Genomic DNA, 20,805 nt, shown 5'->3' on the forward strand with positions numbered 1-20,805 from the left:
ATGGCCCACCATGCCAAGACCCTATGCACGGTACGGCCCACGTGTCTGTGCCGTGTCGTTCGGCCTGATTTTTCTAATGCCATGACGTGCTATGGGCCATCCTAATTTTGCCTGACCCATATTCCAGGACTACTTCGTGTTGTGAATATGCAAATGTACTTTACAAAAAAGAGGCACATGGGAATGGATAGTGTATCGGTTGTAGTGGTCGTGTAGCCCTATCAGAAACGCTTCAGGAAGGAGCAGGTGCTCCGATTTTATTTCAAAAGCTGGCTCGAGGAAGCAGAATGAACTGTTGTGGTTCTTCAACAATGCAACACTCCATATACTCATTCAGTCCTGTGTAAACCCTTTTCCGTATCCAGCATGTCTGATCAAAATTTGTTACTGATCCGCCAATTTTCCTATAGCGATTTAATCGAACCAACTAGCACAGGCAGGGAAGCAACGTGTTTTGGAATTGGGATAGATAGCTATCGTCGACTTAGGGAGTAAAAGAATAGAACTTGGTTCGAATATTGAGGGGATGCACAAGAGAGAAATGGAAAGATGTGTTTGGCACCCGTGGAGAAGTTTGTACATACAAGCACTTGCGAAATAGTTGCAATGTTTCTATACACAATGGGTGTATGTCTAGCCAATAGAAATACACAAAATCGGTTCAAACATTCAGGTGAAACGGTTAGTAGGAAGTTTGATGAGGTTCTATGATTGCAATAGTAGAATGCTATTCGAGACCTAAAGACTCTAACTTTTTCACTGTCATAAGAAGATTATAGATTATTAAAGGGTTTATCCAAACGTCAAGGATTGCATTCATGCTTTTGATGGGAATCACATACGTGTGTCTCTTTCTCCAGATGAACAAATGAGGTATATTGGATGGTCTAGAATTGCAACTTAAAATGTTTTTGCAGAATGTGACTTCTATAGGCCCTGAGTCATGTTGAGAGAATGGTACCACGTTAGCCCCCCTGAGTTGAATTCAGTATTAATATAATATGAACATAGGTAGTTAGAGTATGACTATAAATACCTCATCTCATTGATACGATGACATTAACAGTTGAGATACCAAAAATATATGTTCACTGTGTTGTGATTTAGATTCCAACAAATCGTATGTATGAAACAAGTGTGCTATATCATACAATTAGGGTTGATGTACCAGGCTTCCCACATCCTCCTCAAGGTAAATATTATGTCAATAAATGACTTGAATTGTTCTTTTAGAAAAGTATTATGTTATCAATACAAACTATCCTAATTGACTCATAAAAGAGTTAAATGTACTATTTACCTAAGTAGCATAGAGACTTATAACCAAATATCTCAGAAGAAATTCAAACAAGCACACTCATATGTACGTAATGTTATTGAGTAATTTTTTGGAGTATTGAATTCGAAGTGGCAAATTTGGTATAAGATGCCAAGCTAATCGATGGAGAAGTAAAAATAATTATCGCTGCTACTGTGGTGTTTTACAACTTCATATATGAGTATGGGAGTGATGACTTATACTTTGCTGACTGTGATCAAGCTATGTCTCTATCATTTTGGAAAGATATAATAAATATGTTATTTCTTAAATAGTATTTGATGGGCTAATTTTGTAATAAGTAAAATATCTATGGATACATTTTGTGATGATATGGTCACTGCTGTTGCTTTTGCCCTTGCTTGGGAGTAGTATTTTTGCGATGTGATATGAGTTCATTTTGCTAGCTACTCAGTCACCGCTATGGCTTTTGCTGTTGCCTGGGACTAGTTGGCTTTGTTTCACACTCGACGCTAGGGCGGCTGCAGCGAACACTTGCCGTGTTCTTACCAAGCCAAGCCCCAGCCCGCTTTCCCCATTCGGCGAGCGGCGACCGAAACAAAGGCAAGCGCAGGCCCCGTTGGACCCGCACCTGCTTCTCCCCTCCCCACTTCCTTCTCCTTCCACTGCAAGCTCGCTCATCCGCCCCCCAAATTCCCCAACCCCACATGCCGGCCGCCGCGCCCTAGCCCCCTCCCGCACCCCACCGCCATGTCCGAGCCGTCCGCGTCGGCGGCGGTGGACGGGCTCCTCGCGCTGGCGGAGGAGGCCGAGCGCCGGCGCGACTTCTCGGCCGCCGCCTCTTGCCTCGAGTCCGCGCTGCGCCCTCCCCACGCCGCAGCACTCCTCCCACTCGCCGAGGCCCGCGCGCGACTCCGCCTCGCCTCGCTCCTCCTCGACCGCCGCGCCGCCACCGCCGCCAAGGGGCACCTCGAGCGCGCGCTCCTCCTCCTCTCGCCGCTCCCGTCCGCGCCGCCGCGGCTCAAGCTGCTGGCCCACTCCCACCTCGCGGGCGCCTACGCGGTCCTCGGCGCCGTACCGTCGCAGAAGCACGTGCTTCGCCGCGGGCTCGGCCTCCTCGCCTCCGCGTCCGCCTCTGGGCTCCTCCCCCGCGCCCCCGCGCTGCTTTGGACGTGCAACTTCCAGGCGCAGCTCGCGTCCGCGCTCGCCATCGACGGGGACGCCGCGTCCGCGCTCTCCACCCTGTCCGCGGGGGGAGCCGCCGCCGCGGAGCTCCAGAGCCCCCAGCTCGAGCTCTTCTTCGCCGCCACCGAGCTCCACGTCCACCTCCTCTGCTGGGAGGACAGCGCCGCGGTTGAGGGCGCCGTCGCGCGCGTCACGCAGCTCTGGGACACACTCCCGGCCGAGCAGGTAGCCGCAGATTAGTATTCCTTTTTATTGCCATAAATAGCAGCAAAGAGATGTAATCTAATGCATATATTTCTGTTGCTGATTTGAGTGCAGAAGGAGCACTGGGTTGGGCTGTTCTTCTACACAGAGCTGCTGCGGACCTTCTACCTGTTGAGGATCTGTGACTACAAGCGCGCCTCACAGCGCGTAGAGCTGCTGGACACAGCTGTGAAGAGAGAGATGCAGAGAGGCCAGCACATTAAGGGGCTTGCAAGTGAGCTCACCGCAGTGGAGAGGACTCTAGGTCAGCCTGGGTTGAAAGAGCGGGAGAGGTCGGCACTGGCACACAAGCAGAGGCAGCTGAAGGCTCAGTTGCGGACACTGTGTGGCTATGACTCATTGAACGATGTGCTGGATTATGGAGATAAGTTGCTTTTGGCGCCACCGCCGATGCATGGGGAGTGGCTCCCGCGGACTGCGGTGTTTGTGCTTGTAGATCTCATGGTCGTCATGGTGGGTCGTCCTAAAGGGATATTTAAGGAATGTGGGAAGAGAATAGATTCAGGACTGCAGCTCATCCATGGTATGTGCTGCTGAATACTAACCCATTTGAAGTATTTCTTCTAACGCCATCAAACTTTTAGCTAGCAAGGCATGTTAGACGTGGCAAATTGACTATCATGGCTACACCCGTGTCCATTTTTCTTTTGACGAATCGGACACTCTGAATCCGAGTCGGATTCCAACACCCATGTTGGATTCCAAATTGTATTTCGTGTGTCTAAATTTTCTTTGTCGAATCGGACACCCGAATTCATGTCGGATTCTGGCACCCGTGTCCGTGTCCAGGTAACGCTGGGTAGTAGCCATTTTTGTTAAAGCGTGTGCACCTTGAGAGGTACTGATGCTGCTTGCATATCTTGATTTATTTCGTGAGGTCCATGCATATTTTGATGAATGGTGAATGATTAGCTACTAACTAGTAATCACACCTACTTGTCATGAGTGTCTTTGGTACTATACAACTATCCACATTGACTATTGATGTCTTTGCCCTTGTGAACCAGTTAAAACTTTGCACAATTCTACCCATTCACTTCCTCATCTCCTGTCTTCGCAAGTAGTAATTTTTGAAGCAATCCTCACTTTTTCAACTTTCAAGCCGTTTTCCCATTACTTTTTGAAGCAAGTGTTGTTCAACTCACTAAGAATCCAGGGAACTAGTGAACCTATTCTCAAGAATGAGTTCATAATGTTACTCCAATGAATGCATTCTTCAATACAAAAAGCATGGCCGTCTTATAATTAATTTTCACCACCCATACATTTCTACAGAGAACTAGTGTGGTGACAACAGCAGTGATCTTAGATTGTGGGCTCTGACATTATGTTAGCAACACTGACAAGGTTATTCTAGTGTTGGTCAGGATCGGTTTGATGAGTTCATCATCATAATCATATTTGGCAAGGTCTAGAGCCAATCTTAGGCGCCCCTGCAGCTACATGAAATTAGGTTTTGTTGAGCTTGTGTGGCACAACATTCCATGGCCCATGGACAAGGCTACACAAAATTCAACTAGGTTTTTGTCTCATTGCTTCCTAAAGAGTAAAGAGAGCACATTACTAAACAGCAGTGACCATGTTAGTTATGGTAGATTGAGAGTTGAGACACATGATGTAGAAAGGTGGAAAGAGACAAAGGATGAGAAACAGATGTTCTATTTTGAAGTGAAAATTACTGTTCTACCTTTCTTGAGTTGGTACTGTATGCACCCATCCAGGAGGTACTGCCCAGCTACAATGAATCTGCACTATTCTGTTTCATTAGACATGTGACCCGCATAATATTGAAATCTTTCTGTTTCGTACCATTATATCCACTTTTGGTCCATTTCGGTCATTTTGGTCCATGCCGACCGGACAAGCATTCTGGTTGCCTTGTAAGAACTCACTAGATCTAGGGTGGAGTCTGCCGGGTCGAAGGAAACTGAAGAGGCGTGATAGCCAACAGAGTGGAGAGGGTGGTGTTGATCAACGTGCACGATGCAGGTGCCGAGCTCAGTCGATACGGTGCATTCCTTTTTTTAAAAATGCCTTTGATCGTTCTAGATTTGCTGGGTCTGTAGTTGTTGTAATGTGGTTGTTTTACAGTTTATCATCAATATCGTTAATATTAGTGTATATGACATTCCACCTCAGGACATTTTTAGCCCTTGGTTGTCTGTTTGGGTGTGGTTAGGTTCTCTATACAACTGTAGTAGAATATATAAGCCTAAAAACCGTCAAGACCAAATGTTAAACCAGAGTGGTCATTGGAATGAAATAAATGAGTCTGATACACAGTCTTGTAACGCTGATTGTGTATTGCATCTTCTAAAAGTTATCATCTAGACAGATTTGTTTCCTGTGCGTGTAAAGCTGAAAATCCAGAAACTTGTCTCTTCCTTTTTGTACTTAATGGATTTTCACATTGTTTTCCACAGATGAACTCTTGAAGCTTGGCATCATGGATGGTGTGACAGGTAATTACTCTGTTAAATCTATTACCCTTTTTTTAGTGTTACAACTGTATTTCCATATTTTAGAGCACATTTATGCATTGCCCTGATGGTTTTCTTATCATCCATGTGATGTAAGAATCCCACACATTATTTTGTCCAAGTAACATAAGCTCTTTTTTAGGGGTCTTGCTAGGATTAGGCTCATGGGAGCAATTCATTTATTTGTGTACTCTATTAAACTATATGAGCTGAATTACGCTACTAAGCACTACTTCCTCCATTTCCTATGAAAAGTTGGACATGCCTATCCCCATTGAGTAAGATGGTTGGGATATGTAATAGTTCTACCTTTCATAGGGGTAAACATATTAAATGTACCCATAATTAGGAAAACCATTGTGACCACACTAAATTTATCAACCAATTAAATTGAACATCCACAAGCAGCATTAGTTCCATTTTAATATTGTTTCCGGTCTTAACAGAGTTCAATGATATAACTTTTCACAACTCACAATCTGTTGCCCTTTCTCATTCGTCTCCTCATCCTTTCCAATCTCCCTTTTACCTTTTGAAGATAGTGGAACTATAGAGCCCTAACAACCTAATCATATGGTCGATCTTTGTCCCAGTTGATCAGATCAGCCATAATAGTTACTGAACTATTGCTTTTGAATGAAAGAGTGAACTATGTCTGATTGGATGCTTTTTCTTTTCGAACCTTCTACTGCTTGGTACTTTAGTTAAAGGCTTAAATCACTTATTCCATCTACGGGAGTCTCTTTTGTACCTTACAGAAGAAATGAATCTTACCAATTGAGGCCTGTCTTGTGGTGTTCTTGTCCTCCTGTTCCCTTCATCTTGTCTGACCTATGTGTAGTCACTGATTTATATTTCATGGTGTAACTTCGATGCTATGCAGAGGCAAATTTGGAACACTCAACAATATGGACAGCTGGGCTGTACTTGATGCTTTTACTTCAATTTCTGGAAAACAAAGTTGCTGTGGAACTCACAAGATCAGAATTTGTTGAAGCACAAGAGGTTAACACTCAAGTATATTCATGTTCAACTAGTATGCATGCTTCTGTTTTCATCCAGAATTATTAGAATTTTTCTTGACTGTTTAACATGGCTTTTGTTAGTTTTGCTGTTTTCCCCTCCTTTTTTTGTGGGGCGAACTCAGAAGATCCTTATATGGTTGCCTATGTTGCAGTCATAATTGATGAATCAGTTCTGTACTATGCCTTTTGAAGATACTTGTCCATTTCTTATGAGCACATCTTAGCGCCAAGTAGTTTACTGCAGATATATCACACGATAGGTTTGCCAAATTTATATCGCCTGCAGATTATGGATTTGATGTTAATCAGATTTTATCCAGCATGATAGCTCACAGTTGGTCTAATGACTTCTGGTTGTTAGCTAACCCTTTTTCTTTCAATTGGCCACCTTTCTATAGGCTTTAGCACAGATGAAAAACTGGTTTACTCGTTTCCCAACAATTCTCCAAGGTTGTGAAAGCACCATTGAAATGTTAAGGGGACAATATGCACATTCTGTTGGCTGCTTTGATGAGGCTGCTTTCCACTTCCTTGAAGCAATGAAGGTATTTTTGGCCTATCTTTTCATCTTTTGTATATCCTTTCCAAGATTGCCAAAGCAAAAGCATGTAGTGAAAATGGTAGATTTTGCTGTTATAGACCAAGTTCATTAATGTTCTTTTGCATATGATCTCAGCTGACAGAGAGCAAATCAATGCAATCAATGTGCCAAGTCTATGCAGCAGTGTCATACATTTGTAAGGGTGACGCAGAATCTTCTTCACAGGTACAGTAGAATTTGATATCATATCACGGTTTTATACCTGTCTTTTGTTGTTTCAAGCCAGGTGGCGACTAAATATTGCTTACCTGTTTCATTCCTTAGGCACTAGAATTGGTTGGTCCCGCTTATAGAACAATGGACTCATTTGTTGGCGTACGAGAGAAGACTTGTATCATTTTTGTTTATGGACTTTTACTTATGAGACAGCATAATCCACAAGAAGCTCGGTAAGCGTACTATCTCAGAAAGTAGCAAACATGAGAATATTATTTTTCTCAAACATAACATGAGAATATTATAAATGTTTGTGTGTTGTGTGATAGGCTTAGGGTCCACATTTCTTCAGACATATTAGCTAATGTTCTGCATTATTTTTCTCCTATTGTGTCCTATCACGTACTAATTTTCCTTACCTTCTGAGCACACTGTTAGCATGTTTGCTAATACTTCATTACTATGTTGTCAATATTAAATGCTTATATGCAATACAGGAATCGCCTTGCAAGTGGTTTGAGAATAGCACACCAACAGTTGGGTAACATCCAATTGGTTTCTCAGTATTTAACAATACTGGGGACATTAGCACTTCAGCTACATGATGCGGGACAGGCTAGAGAGATCCTGAAGTCAGCATTGACCTTGGCAAAGACGCTATATGACATTCCAGCACAGATGTGGATCTTGTCAGTATTTACAGGTATGCCATTGAGGTTATGTGGAATTCTTGTCAAAGCAATTGAAACAAACAGTTCTAAAGTTAGGCATTTGTAACTTTTATAGTACCTGGTGTCCTGGTTTCATTTCCTTTTATATGCTGGTTATTTAATATTTGTTATATGCATATTCTGAAAATAGTGGTTGATGCAAACTGATGTCCAATTATATAGCCTGGTTATCAAACCTCTTCATATGCATGTTTTGAATGTAGATGTTGATGCAAACTGATGTCTGATTTCAGAGTTATATCGAGAATTGGAAGAGAAGGGAAATGAAATGGAGAACTCTGAGTATGAAAGGAAGAAAGAAGATGATCTGCAGAGAAGACTTTCTGAAGCTCATTCTCATGCTTTTCACCAGGAGCTGGTATGTTAACGGTAGTTGAGATTTGAAGTTAAGCTAATTGCATACTTGCTTCCACTTCAAGTGTGTGAACAACTCCACAAATAAGATCTAAGAGTCTGTTTTGTGCCAAAGTGCTTTTAAATGAGTGCGGTGGACCACAGAAAGCATTGGTGATGTTTTGTTTGCAATGCTGATTGCTGAAACATCTGCCACATTTTTATAACCCAGAATGTGAATCTGCATGGTGAAACAACATGCCGCTTTTTCTTTCTGGTTGTGTACCAATCCTTTATTTTTGTGTGTGTGTTCGCTGTGGTGGTTATGAAGAGATCTCTTTCTGGGGTTGTGTAGGAAACCTTTTGTGTGTGTTATTGTTGGAAAGAACTCCAACATGGACATACTATAACACATTTGAATGATGAGCCAAATAATAGGCAGATGTCAGTTGGCCACCTAGGTGGTTCTGGCAAAATATAGCTATTAACCATGATAGGCATCTTCGTACAAGATACACAGCTAGCTGTACTGAATAAACACAAATGCATTAACAACAACATAGTTGAGGTCTGGAGGCATAAAAAATTTGGCACAAGAAACCTACATTATGGTTAATTTTCAACGGATGAATATTTTGTGAATGGCCACTGGTTCTACAGTGTTAAAGAAATCCCAAAAGTTATCCTTTTTTTTTAAACTCAGCTGCTAGGACAAGTTAGTACGTTTCAATTTCTTTCCCAAAATTAATATCGTGGAATGATACTTTTTGAAACATCAATGGTAGGATTGTTTGTTTGCAATATCTTGCCATTAGAAGTCACCAATCTGGTCTCAAGCCGGCCAGGCACAAGCATCACCTAGAAAATGTTGAGTGAATTGCACAAAACTACAAGTATTGTGTCATTTGTAACACAAACTACAAGTATTATGCCTAATAACACAAAACTATAAGTATTGTGCACTAATTTCGTATAAACTCGATTTTAATTGAATTCACTAAAAAATGATCTTATATTTCTCAAAAATTCTAGGACTTTTTGTATATGTTTCATAATACCTATTTTAATTGGATTTACCTAAAAATCTGTATAAAATTTAAACTAAAATCTAAAAAAAAAACTGTTTTTATAACTCCTAACAATTATTAGAGTCTTAAATAAAATCTTATAAATATGGAAAAATTTACTAATATTTTTATTATATGATGGACTAATTTTTAAAATTATTTTTAGCTCTAGGTTATATGGTGAAAAAGTGAGTTTCTTTGTAATGTTTCATTTATATGCTCCATTTATATTACTTATTTTTACCATATAACTTAGGATTGGAAATAATTTTAGAAATTTGTAAATCATATAAAAAGAATATTAATGATTTTTTTCAGATTTTTTGGATTTTATTTGAGGCCCTAATAATTGTTAGAAGTTATACAAGTAGTTTTTTTTGAAGAATCTTAGTTTAAATTTTACATAGTTCTTTTGAGTGAATCTAATTAAAATAGGTTGTATATGAATTATGGAACACGTATAAAAAGTTCTACGAAAAGGTGAATCTAATTAAAATCGGGTTTTATGTGAAATTAGTGCACAATATTTGTAGTTTTGTGTTACTAGTCATAATATTTGTAGTTTTATATGTTATAAATGGCATAATACTTGTAATTTTGTGCAATTTGCTCAAAGTTTTAACCAGCTGACCTATACAGTTTTTGTCGCCCCTAGCGACCATATTTGGAACTCATTTATCAAATTTAATAATGCATAAGCAGTAATGGTTAATTTGAGCTCCCTTCCAGGTGGAGAAATCAAGAATCCAGATTCAGCCGCTGCGTGACTTATCAAGGAACCAGCCGGAGATGGGTGCCTCAATGGCGAACACTGATCTTGACATCCCAGAATCGGTGGGGCTCTCGGCTCCTCAGCCTTCATCTGCCAAAAGGCTGGTCGAGCCAACGAGGCGCAGTGCCAGGAGGAGGCAGTCTTGACAAATGTTGACCTGACGCCTGGTGTCACCCATTAAAACGGGGTGCTGTAATCATATAGTGATCTTGTTGGATAGGTGTAGTGGATGACATCTAACTTGATGTGTTTTTTAGGCTCTCATTTGCTGATTTGTGTTAATTATTTGTATTCGACAAACATTCTAATTTCCTCTGTAAACAGAAGAAAGAAAAAGGGAGAGAAATATTCAATTCCAGTGTAAAGGTAAAATCCCAGTTCAAAACAAAAAGATGTTTCGGAGAAGTCAAGCACAGTATATACTGGTGTTTTCTTTTGATTATTAAGACGAAATGACAGCAACTATAAGATCACGAATCTTAACACTGAACTGAATCTGACACCAGAAGTTCCGTTTATGCTTCGGCATCCATCTTTTCCAAACCCATCGTTACTACGGTAGACGCAGCTCAGTTCATTGATGGCAGCACGAAATACTCCAGCTTTTCTCACCATCAGTGTTATAAAAGGTTGCATACACGTCCAAGCATTCGCCATAATCCGTGAGCTGGCCAAGGAGCGAGAAGCCAAACAACCTGACCACCAAGACCTGCGACCTCCACCCCCATCCATTTCAAGACCGAACGGAGCGAGAAGCTCAACGAAGGCCAAATGCCTCGTACCAACATTTGTTATAGCAAGTCTAATGGAAAATTTACCGTTAACCAACACCAGAAGAAGATGCAACTAGACAAACAGCAACCAATAACTTACGTCTTGTACAAATAGCAAGATAGAAACGAGAAATAGACACACCACATACAATTTATCCGATGTCTTTCTGAAATATATAGGCAAGGTTCCTGGAGCAGGCACAGCGCTAGCCGCTTGGTGTGGGTATCAACGCCAGCATTTGGTTTTTTATGATGCCCATGCACATCTCGATCTCCCTGAAGATCTGAATGTTCTGGGCGCTGCATGGTTGTAGGCGCGACAGCACAGAATCGAGAACGTCCGTGACTTCAGCAGGATGATACTGCTTCTCCGTGCAGTTCTGATGAATGGAAGCGACAGCAGTATGAGATCACCAGGTAAAGTAGTAGGACTGCCGGAATGCTCTCAGTTCTAAATAATGGGTAGAACTTGGATGTTTTACCTGCATCATAAGAATGGTAGCTACACAGGACGAAATCAACTCCACAGGAAATTGAGCTCTGGAATCACACCCATCGGACAATCTTGGACTGGAAGCGTTATTTGTTGCAGGGCCAGGTGTGCCGTTATCTTGATAGGATGTATTTGCCTGTTCCGAATCAGGAGGTATCCGTCTTATGCCCGGTAAGCATTCTCTATACAGATTATCTAGTGCTTCACCTATTTTTGCAAAAGCATTCTCTCCTTCACCCATTTTGCACATCGCCTGGTAAAAAAAAGATAAAAAAGCAGCAAATATGTAAATTGAAACAAAATAAATTTAAAAATGGAGAGGGGAAGAAAGGCTTATATTTCCGTGGCACCAGAAATCGTACAATAGAATAAAACAGGTAATGCTTCAGTCAGATAGACAAACTCTAGAAACTAGATGCAGCCTCTAATACAACAATAGGCATAACTAACAAGAGTGCAATATATCGAAGCTACCCCAACAAGCAGACAGCAGAGCATCAAGTCAAATCTGAAATAGCAAATGGTCAATTGAATGTTGAAACATGCTCATGATTAACTTAAAAAATCCCAAAAATTGATGATCGATCGAGACAAATCAGGTCCTGGGTTTTATCATGAACTCAATAGTTACTATTAGATAGGCAGTTTTATGTTATTTTGGTTAGTAGTCATTACTGAGTACTGGGCCCATTTGATAGAACTAGTTTATTGATTCGTTGACAATATGAATTATAAATTTTATCGTTTTCGTCAGAACTGTGGCAGGCAATGCTTGTAAATTGGAACTACTTTCTTGTTAAAATGCAGAGAATAATTCAAAAGTATATAAAGGGATGAGTAGATCAGAACCATGAGGAGCGCTAGGTCAGATAGCGTGACATGATATTCACAAAAATACAAATAATTCAGGCCAACTGACCTGAATAGCGACATCAACCATCATTTTTGCTCTGCATCTTGAAGTCTCAATAATTTCAATAGCTTGGGAACCAGACTCTGGATTAATATAACCAGAAAGGTTATAAGGGTCTGGTGCTCCATTAAAGGCTCCACCATTTTCCATAGATTTAGGATATGACTGTACTGGATTCCCATGATATGTGTTACGTTGCCGCAGTGAAAGCAACGCTGAGGCTACCTGAGTGTGATAGTATGTTGTGTCATTGGCCTAAGGGCACGAAAATCACCAGTTACTTAATATGGCAGCTTTGAACTTAGGAAGGTTACTTGATCATTGGAATCTCTTAGCTGCACAAGCACCATAGCATATTGCGCCCTGAAATGCTTCGAGTCTCTAATAGTTTCCCCATCCTTTTGCTTTCCAGACACTTCTTCATTCATGTGCCTCAGCTCTACCAGCAAAGCTTCCTACAACAGATTTAACAGTTCATCATAATCAAAGCAAGGATTTTACATATGAGTGTGGATTTCGTATCCAAGGGTTCCGGGGTCCCCGTTAGCGAATTCAGCATGTTGCAATGTTTCAAAAACTCGTAAAAAAATCATGTATGTAGTACACATAAGTAAACCTGCAAAAAATTCAATTTCAAATTCATCCTAGTGTTAAGAAACAAAATAGATAAATAGTCAATCTGGCATTGTTCATCATGTGCTAACAGTACCACTTGTCATTTTTGAATCTCGACATCAGAGATGAATTTGACTTTGAATTTCTGTAGGTTTATTTATCTATATGTGTATGACATACATGATTTTTTATGGAAATTTTTAAACTTTGCAACATGTTAGATTAATCAAATTTTTGCTAAAGGGGACACTGGATCCCCTGAGCACCAACTAATTTTCCAATACATAAACACTACGCGCTTGAATGATGTAAAAATTTCCAAAGCATGTATATTAAATAATAATAATAGCATGTCAATTATATTTAATGGTGAAATACAAACTGCAGCTGCAGAATGATGTTACAACGATAAAAGTACTTTGTAGCCACACCCAGATCTGGGAACTAAAAGGAACTCATCTTTCAAACTGTACAAGTGGATTAGTTTATACTCCATGACAGGTAGCCCATTTCAAGTATTAGCGAGCTGAATGGACTATCAGCATTCAATATTGGCCCATCCTAATAAATAAGATTTAGGCAACGCTACGACAAGATAAAATATAGAATAGGTGAACCATCAATATCTATTGTCAGATAGTTGAGAGCACATCACTGTAAAATTAAGGTCAACTCAGCTGTGCCAACTGCACTCCATCTATGCATGTATGAATTTGTGAACGTCCAGTTCATGTTTGCAATGTAGTTAACTCTTTTTAGAAACAAAGATGGTGGAGAATTCAATTCAAGCATGACCTAGTCTTCAAACATTAGAGAGATACGAAAACAAGGCACAAGTCTTGTCACACTTGCCTTTTTATCAAGAGCACGTGATAGTTCAGCAAGAGCTCTTATATCAGCTTCTCTTTCCTGTATCTGTGATAGAGTGCATGGCTGATTGTACATTGCCTGTTGTGCAGCGACTGTAACCTTATTAACTGTAGCTTTGGCCTGTGCAATGGAGTCAATTGTGTCACCCTATTGCACAAATCCCAAAGGGAAAACAGTTAGCTTATTCTACATAATTATATAAAGGTAAATAGCTTCCACATCAAACATGCACCTTCGCTTGCTTTATTAAAGTACTTATTGGGTGACCAGAAGGTATATGAAAGGTTACATCGGCACCATTTAAATTCGCATTTGCTGTGAATCCTGCTGCACCTCCGCTACCCAACTCTTTCATTGGATCCTCAAGTTTTGGTTCCAATAAGCTGTTGTAATATTTGTTCAAATTTTCCAGAGGATGCAAGGGCATACAATCAATATCCTGCAAAACAAGTCACTTTTAATAGCAACCTTATTTGTCATGCCAACTCTTTCATCTTTGTATCAATATTTGTTATTATATTTCAATGCAGGTGAAACAAAATCATTTTAAAGACATGAAACAACATGTTTAACTACTAGTTGCTTATCATGTTTTTCTTCACGTTTAAAGACAAGATAAAGCATGTTTATATTAAGGAAAAAGTCCAAATTACTCCCCTGAACTATGGTTGTTGTCCGGATAACCCTCTGAACTTTAAAACCGTTTATTTAACCCCTCGAGGTTTTTGTTTTTGATCATTTTTAACCCTAGGCTATTTTTGAACTCCGGTTTCATTGACATGGAAGGTGGTTTTCGCCCTCTTATCCAGATCAGCATGCCGACGTGGAGGGCTCAAATTGGTCCACAAAACCCCCTAGCCCTCTCACCTCACACTCCTCTCACTCCTCCTGGATTTGGCTGTGTTCCTTGGGGATTTGTTCGCCGACGTCAAGCTAGGGTTCCTCTGTGGGCATGTTGGAGAGGAGCTCGGCGACGTCATGGCCTTAGGGTTTGTCTGCGAGCAGCGGGTGGTGTGCCTCCAGATCGGCCATGTCACTGGTTCGTTATCGGCACAAGCCGCTGGGCTACGAGCCACCTGTGTGGTGCCTATGTTCGAGGAAGGCAGCAATGTGGATAGCTTGGAGTGATTCGAACCCGGGAAGAAGGTATTTGACTTGCACAAATCGTCGGGTAAGGAGTCCCCCCTTGTTCGATTAGGTCCAAATCGAATGTTTTTTGTTTGATTTCATCAATCTATTTCTACCTACTGTGTTTTTCTTGATGGTTCTCTCATTGCATAGAAGACTAAAAAGCAAACCGCAGCTTCTCGTTCTAGTGCAGAGGCTGAGTTGCGAGCTATGGCACTGTTGACAGCGGAGCTCAGTTGGTTACGGTGGTTACTTGAGGATTTTGGTGTTTCTTCTCCTGCACATACTCTTTACTCAATTAGTGCAGATGCTATCAGTATTGCTCGAGATCCAGTAAAGTATGAGCCCACTAAGCATATTGGTATTGATGCTTCTTACATACGGACACAGGTACAGAATGAGGTGATTGCTCTTCAATATGTTCCTTCCGAGTTTCAGTTGACTTATTTCTTCACGAAAGCACAGAGTACAGCTTAGCACAGGTTATATCTCTCAAAACTCAGTGTGGTTGATCCCCTATGAGTTTGATGGGGGTGTTAGATATATATATTATTCTATGTAATATCCCCAGACCATAAGGAGATAAGGAGTTTCTTGCATCTTGTCACCTGTACATATGTATATATATTTGCTCAGGGCCTCCAGGGAATAAAAGTTGCTACTCCTAACAGACATGTTATCGTAGACTCACTTCACCAAGTTGATCTACCTGAGGTTCGGGCCACCTCTACGCCAACCCCACTGGGCGAACGTCTTTGAGCGTTGGGTACCGACAATGCTGGCAAGTGGCCGCGCACTTTGCAGCCCGTTCCACCCATCGCTTCCATCCCCATCAACGTCCAACGTTGAGCACATGATTGTATTCATCACATCAGCCACGGGACAACCGGCAATGCCCAAGGCGCAACAATCGGCCACGACGGCTATCGCCGCCCGAGATGGAGGGGTCAGCTTGGGCCTTGGGCCCAAAGTGGAGTAGCAGCATGGGCCCAGGTTGGGTCCAAGTGGGGAAAAAGGGGTCGGCTAGCCCTCAGAGTCTACCCGAACATTGTTTTTCCTGTTTTAAACATTTTGCCAAGGTATTTTCAGTTCCCGCGATTCATCAGAGAAACTGGAAAATGACTTTTTCGACTTCTAAGGCATTACATCCATGCAGTCCAATTTTGCTCTAATACTATGTTTTTCATTGTACAGTTATACTTCTTTCCTTTATGCTATGTCTTCAAACACAACTGCTTATGGAAGATAGTTTTCCCCTCTATGAATGGGTTTTCACCAAATGATTTTGTTTCACCTGCATTGAAATGAGATCTTGAATCTCACCCTTGCTTTATCGTTATAGGTATGCGTTAGTGTGACTTGTCGATCATGAAGGGCTTGGGAGTAGTAGCACACACAACACCACTTAGGTTGTAGTCTTTTGTATGTGATGAAGTTTTTGGTTCATGTTGGTAGCTAACCTAACTTGTGAAATATATATTAGGAAAGTATGGTTTGGTGGTATTTACCTTGGGCAGTAGAGGTATTTGTGTCTTTTTTTTCCTTATGTTTATGTAAGTGCCTCAGTTTTTCTTCTGTTGTGAAAAGGAGGTTCTGCCGAACGAAATTTTCATTTTTTTTTTTTTTTTGCAAGCTTAGTGTTTCGTAGGCTGTTTGTGTAGCATCACTGGGTGAGAGGCACACCTGGGGTGTTATAATGGATCACATTGATGATTACTTACACCTAACAAAAATACACGGACATGTTTTGTTTGGCATTTGAGTGGCTTTTACGGTGCACTTCCATTTCACCATTTTTGGATACATAACTATATAAGAGACAAAACAAAAACACTACAGTACTGCAGATAGTAAAAATCCCGTACAATGAATTAGATTCCACAAGACAGCACAGCAACCAAACAAGATCATGAGTAAAACCAAGGGTGTTCTAGGTCTAAGCATATTCAACATAGAAACAGGAACACAAGGAACAGAACATATAGAAAATTGCTTTTTCCTAGTATCTCAGTTCAGAAAAATGCCTTTTTGTTATGTGCATGGTTGGGTGCAGGTCCAAGGACCGAGGGTAGGGCACTCACACTCATCTTACCTCCGGCAGGACTCTTCCTTGGAACCATGGCCGTGTAGAGAGGTTCCAACACCAAGAAAGAGGAGACTACGAACCATCTTAGTTATTCTCAGTATTCTACAAAGAGCTAGCCTAGACGGGAGGGTAGTCCCTCGATAGCAAAATTAAATGAATCAACCTTTTTCCCAACTGGGAGCCGTTGGTCATGAAATTAACTAGAGAAAAACCATATGTGCATTAAATGATCACGCATTTAATCTTTTTACTAGTTATATGTAAATATTAACACAACAAGTGCTCTGTAAGATGTTCAGAGGCTTAGCAGTCTTCTATGTCAAACTGTTCTACTAATTTATTACAAGGCATGGACATTTCTAGAGTACAAGTAATCAAAACAATCAGCTGAAAGCATTTTAAACCAAAAGACATTAAATGAAACTTCCAGAAAATGGTAAAAATACTAAGTGAGATAGCAATTGATTACCATCGCAAACTCAACACCCAGCTCAGGCCGATCAAATTGAACCCGGCAACAATTATGATCAACAGTCAGAACATTCCCATCATGAAGTTCCCTTGTTCGAGGATGGCAGGCTATAACACGCTGTCCAACTGCTAGAGGTCGTGCAAGATCTGTCGGCAGACCTTCTTGAACACCAGATCGAAGTTCAGCATAGTGCTGTCTGACTGAATCACGATATTCAGAAAGCTTCTCTCTCTCCTCATGCAAAAACTGTTTCGACAATCGACGGGGCTTTCCAAGAGAACTGCAAAACAGAAAGATTTAGGAAACAAATTTAACTAAAGCAAACTAAATATCTGAAGATTACAAACCTCCTTATGACATCCCACTCAACACGAGTCAGCCTTGGAACATGACCCAGCTTGACATGATTCAAATACTCAACAAATTCACTCTTTGCAAACCATGGATAATCAATTGCACTATAAAACCATTCAAACATGCACCATCTACGGAGCAAACGTGACGGCAAGCAGTGAGCGAGTTTGTCCTGCAACAGGTCAGAGCAAATATGAATTTTCATCCTTGCAAGTGATGAAAAACATTGTTCAGCGCATTTAACTTGATAAAAAGCAATACCATACCTTAAGATCAATAAAATTATTCACTGAGTAAGAACATTTATCACTTCCGGTATCGCTAGCGCCCTCTGTAGGTTTACATTCTGGAGTTTGAGATTTCTGAATGCCTAATTTACGGCGGCTTTTACCCTTTGATGTCAAGTCAGCTTGCGGAGTAGTTGAAACTTGTGTAGTTGTCTCTACGATATCCATGGCTACTTTTCCAAAATCAGTATGTGCTGGAGAAGTATGCCTACCTTTATTAGAAGATACCTTCCCTTCTTCAGTAGATACCTATAAAATACAGATATGCAAGACCAAAAATTATATTGTATCAAGCATAAGGAGATAAACAGGAAAGGTAAAACTTGACTACACATGGGTAATGATTCGAAATGATGAACTATAGCACTATTGATTGATAAGGCTTGGTACAATAGTGTAGATTGCAATCATGCCATATGATGCATGCCATAAAAAAGTTTTGATATTATTGTTACAGAATGTCAAATTTAAAACCATAGCACTTATTATGATTGTCACTGTTGGTGCCATGAGATGTGACCCTAAAAATAAACTACAAGAAACAAGAAACTATCGCATTCCATCAAAAATACTTTGTTACTTTCAATGTGATACATATACGCCACATGATATATGTAACAAAAGAAACTTCCCAATGGGTCATTAAAGCATCATGGCAAACACTACGACAGGTATAGAAATACTGGCAAGGACCAGCTGAGTCCTCAATGTTTTGGGGATACTAAATAGCTATTTCACTGGAGTATTGCTGTTAAGTATTGTGCAAGATTAGACAAACATAAAACTAAAGGAATTTATGGAGAAAAGGGGAGATAAAAACAAGTGGACTGGCAAATAACTGGGCAACAAAGCTCAGCTGGGGTCCAGCATGTCTGGTATCCGATCTAATCTCACTCAAAAATTCTGTGACACTATGGGACATGTTTATTAGTTATTGTTCTAGGTGACAATACTACCACGTGTGATACTAATACTATCTTACAAATAACCACCTTTTATCTATAAAATTTGTTGTGGGGAGCTCCCCCACAGTTTCCCTAAAAGAATACTAATACCAACGGGATGCTGGCCCAATACAAAGGTATTGTTGATCTAGAACTGTGGTATATTTTTTATGTAATTCCTAGATGGAACCCATTATTGAAATTGGACCTACGGCCCTCAGTGCTCCTTACTAGTCATAGAATAAAGGAAAAAAATGCGATCTAAAACGGTAGCAAAACTGAATGGCTTGTCATCCTCATCCATACCTTAACATGACATTAATTAAGTAATTTTTCATATACTATTTGGTAAAACTCGACTAGGGAGGAGAGACATCCACCCTAGCATTAATATGTAGAATGTGAGAATCGAACCATGGTTGGCTGGGTGACAACCACCTCGACTAGAAGTGTTTTCTTCTAAGGTGGATATCGTTTGTTTCCAAGAGACAAAATTATCTTCCATTTCCCCTTCGCTTTGCCTGCCGATAACACGAGGGGTGGAATTCTTGTTGCGTGGATGCTTTAGGTTCTAGGATTGATAATTTTTCGGTCTCGGTTCTATTTGCTGATGATAATGGTCACAATTGGTGGTTCACCGCGTATGGGCCTCAAGAGAACGAGGATAAGCTGCTGTTTTTACAGGAGCTTCGTGATGTCCGCGCGCTCTGTGATGGACCATGGCTTTTGGCGAGGGATTTCAACTTGATCTATCAAGTCGAGGATAAAAATAATGGGAATCTTAACAAGCCGATGATGGGTCGTTTTTGTTGTTTCGTTCATGATTCGGAGATCAAGGAAATCAATTTGTTGGGCTGCAAATTTACTTGGTCGAATGAGCGGTCTTCTACCTTAGTGAGGCTTGACCGGGTATTCTGTTCAGTTGATTGGGAGCATATATTTCCGGATTCTCTCCTCCAAAGTGTTGCTTCCTCAATCTTTGATCATTGTCCTTTATTGCTCAGCCCCAAGGAAAACATTCAGGGTAAGCACCGCTTTCACTTTGAATGTTTTTGTCCTTCTCTGGATGGTTTTCAGGAGGTGGTTCCTTCTAATTGGGAAATTCTGATGGCTGCTTCTTGTCCTCTTGAGCGATTCCGTTTCAAATTGAAGAGACTTAACAAGGGTCTTCAGAGTTGGAGTCAAAGGAAGGTCGGCCATATCAAAACTCATCTTATACGCGGATGATGTGGTGTTATTCATCAAGTCGATCGTTGAGGATTAACCTTCTCGACGCTTCAGGTGAGTGAGTCTGCTTAACAGTTCAAATGAATAGGAGTTAATAAAGGGAATTCTCCAGATCTTTGGAGACGCCTCGGGTCTTAAGACTAACCTTCTCCAATGTTCGGTAACTTCTATTCATTGTAAGGAATTAGACTTGGCTATTGTTCATGACATCTTGCCTTGTGATGTTAAGGATTTCCCGTGTCCATATTTGGGCCTACCCTTGTCGGTCAGAAAGTTGACAAAGGCTAAGCTTCACCCTCTTGTTGATAGAGTGGCTGATCACCTTCCAAGTTGGAAAGCATCTTTGATGAACAGGGCTGGGCGCTTAACAATGGTTTGCACGGTTTTGTCGGCTACTCCAATTTACCAAATGATTGCTATGGATTTACCTAAATGGGTTCTCAAGGCAATTGATAAATTGAGGCATGGTTTTCTTTGGAAGGGGCAAGAGCAGGCTAAAGGTGGAAATTGTTATAGTTTCTTGGAAAAGAGTATGTCTGCCTCTTCAATATGGTGGTCTTGGCATTCAGGATCTTTCGATGCTCGGATGGGCGCTCCACATGAGATGGCTTTGGCTTTAGAAAACGGAACCTTCTGGACCTTGGGCTGTAAGTCGCTGAATTCTTACTCTTGGTAGTAGCAGAATTCTTACTCTCATAGAGAGGATGACACTAGGAGTTGGGGCAAATTTTTCTGGTCTATTTCTCACTT

General features: G+C 40.9%; 2 protein-coding genes across 13 annotated transcripts in view; one reads left to right on the forward strand and one right to left on the reverse strand.

Annotated features, from left to right (window-relative positions):
• Window positions 1–1,840: 1,840 nt before the first annotated feature.
• On the forward strand, window positions 1,841–10,246 carry LOC133924031 (sister chromatid cohesion protein SCC4). Its single transcript, XM_062369396.1, has 10 exons — window positions 1,841–2,689; window positions 2,783–3,251; window positions 5,152–5,190; window positions 6,092–6,213; window positions 6,632–6,778; window positions 6,910–6,999; window positions 7,099–7,223; window positions 7,488–7,693; window positions 7,955–8,079; window positions 9,851–10,246. The coding sequence occupies exons 1-10, from the start codon at window positions 2,030–2,032 to the stop codon at window positions 10,037–10,039; spliced, it is 2,172 nt and encodes a 723-aa protein (XP_062225380.1). The 5' UTR covers window positions 1,841–2,029; the 3' UTR covers window positions 10,040–10,246.
• Window positions 10,247–10,650: 404 nt separating this feature from the next.
• The window catches only part of LOC133924029 (protein ALWAYS EARLY 3-like), a 33,515-nt gene continuing 23,360 nt past the window's right edge, over window positions 10,651–20,805 (reverse strand). For 11 of the 12 annotated variants that reach the window (XM_062369388.1, XM_062369389.1, XM_062369386.1 and 8 more), the window contains 9 exons: window positions 17,864–18,133; window positions 17,591–17,769; window positions 17,241–17,523; window positions 13,790–13,996; window positions 13,540–13,704; window positions 12,387–12,527; window positions 12,079–12,297; window positions 11,149–11,412; window positions 10,651–11,046 (listed from right to left, as the gene is read on the reverse strand). In XM_062369388.1, the coding sequence (XP_062225372.1) occupies window positions 10,873–11,046; window positions 11,149–11,412; window positions 12,079–12,297; window positions 12,387–12,527; window positions 13,540–13,704; window positions 13,790–13,996; window positions 17,241–17,523; window positions 17,591–17,769; window positions 17,864–18,133 (1,902 nt within the window). In that variant the 3' untranslated portion in view covers window positions 10,651–10,872. The remainder of the gene's footprint in view (window positions 11,047–11,148; window positions 11,413–12,078; window positions 12,298–12,386; window positions 12,528–13,539; window positions 13,705–13,789; window positions 13,997–17,240; window positions 17,524–17,590; window positions 17,770–17,863; window positions 18,134–20,805) is intronic. The other variant, XM_062369394.1, reaches the window with a different exon arrangement.

Source organism: Phragmites australis, chromosome 7, assembly GCF_958298935.1.
Source record: "Phragmites australis chromosome 7, lpPhrAust1.1, whole genome shotgun sequence".
Lineage (NCBI taxonomy): Eukaryota > Viridiplantae > Streptophyta > Magnoliopsida > Poales > Poaceae > Phragmites > Phragmites australis.

Bases quoted from the DNA above. Each gene is read 5' to 3' on its own strand.
- LOC133924031 (XM_062369396.1), top strand. From the start codon at position 2,030: ATGTCCGAGCCGTCCGCGTCGGCGGCGGTGGACGGGCTCCTCGCGCTG. The intron at 3,252-5,151 runs GTATGTGCTGCT...TGTTTTCCACAG, and splicing joins AGGACTGCAGCTCATCCATG to ATGAACTCTTGAAGCTTGGC. The intron at 7,224-7,487 runs GTAAGCGTACTA...TATGCAATACAG, and splicing joins CATAATCCACAAGAAGCTCG to GAATCGCCTTGCAAGTGGTT.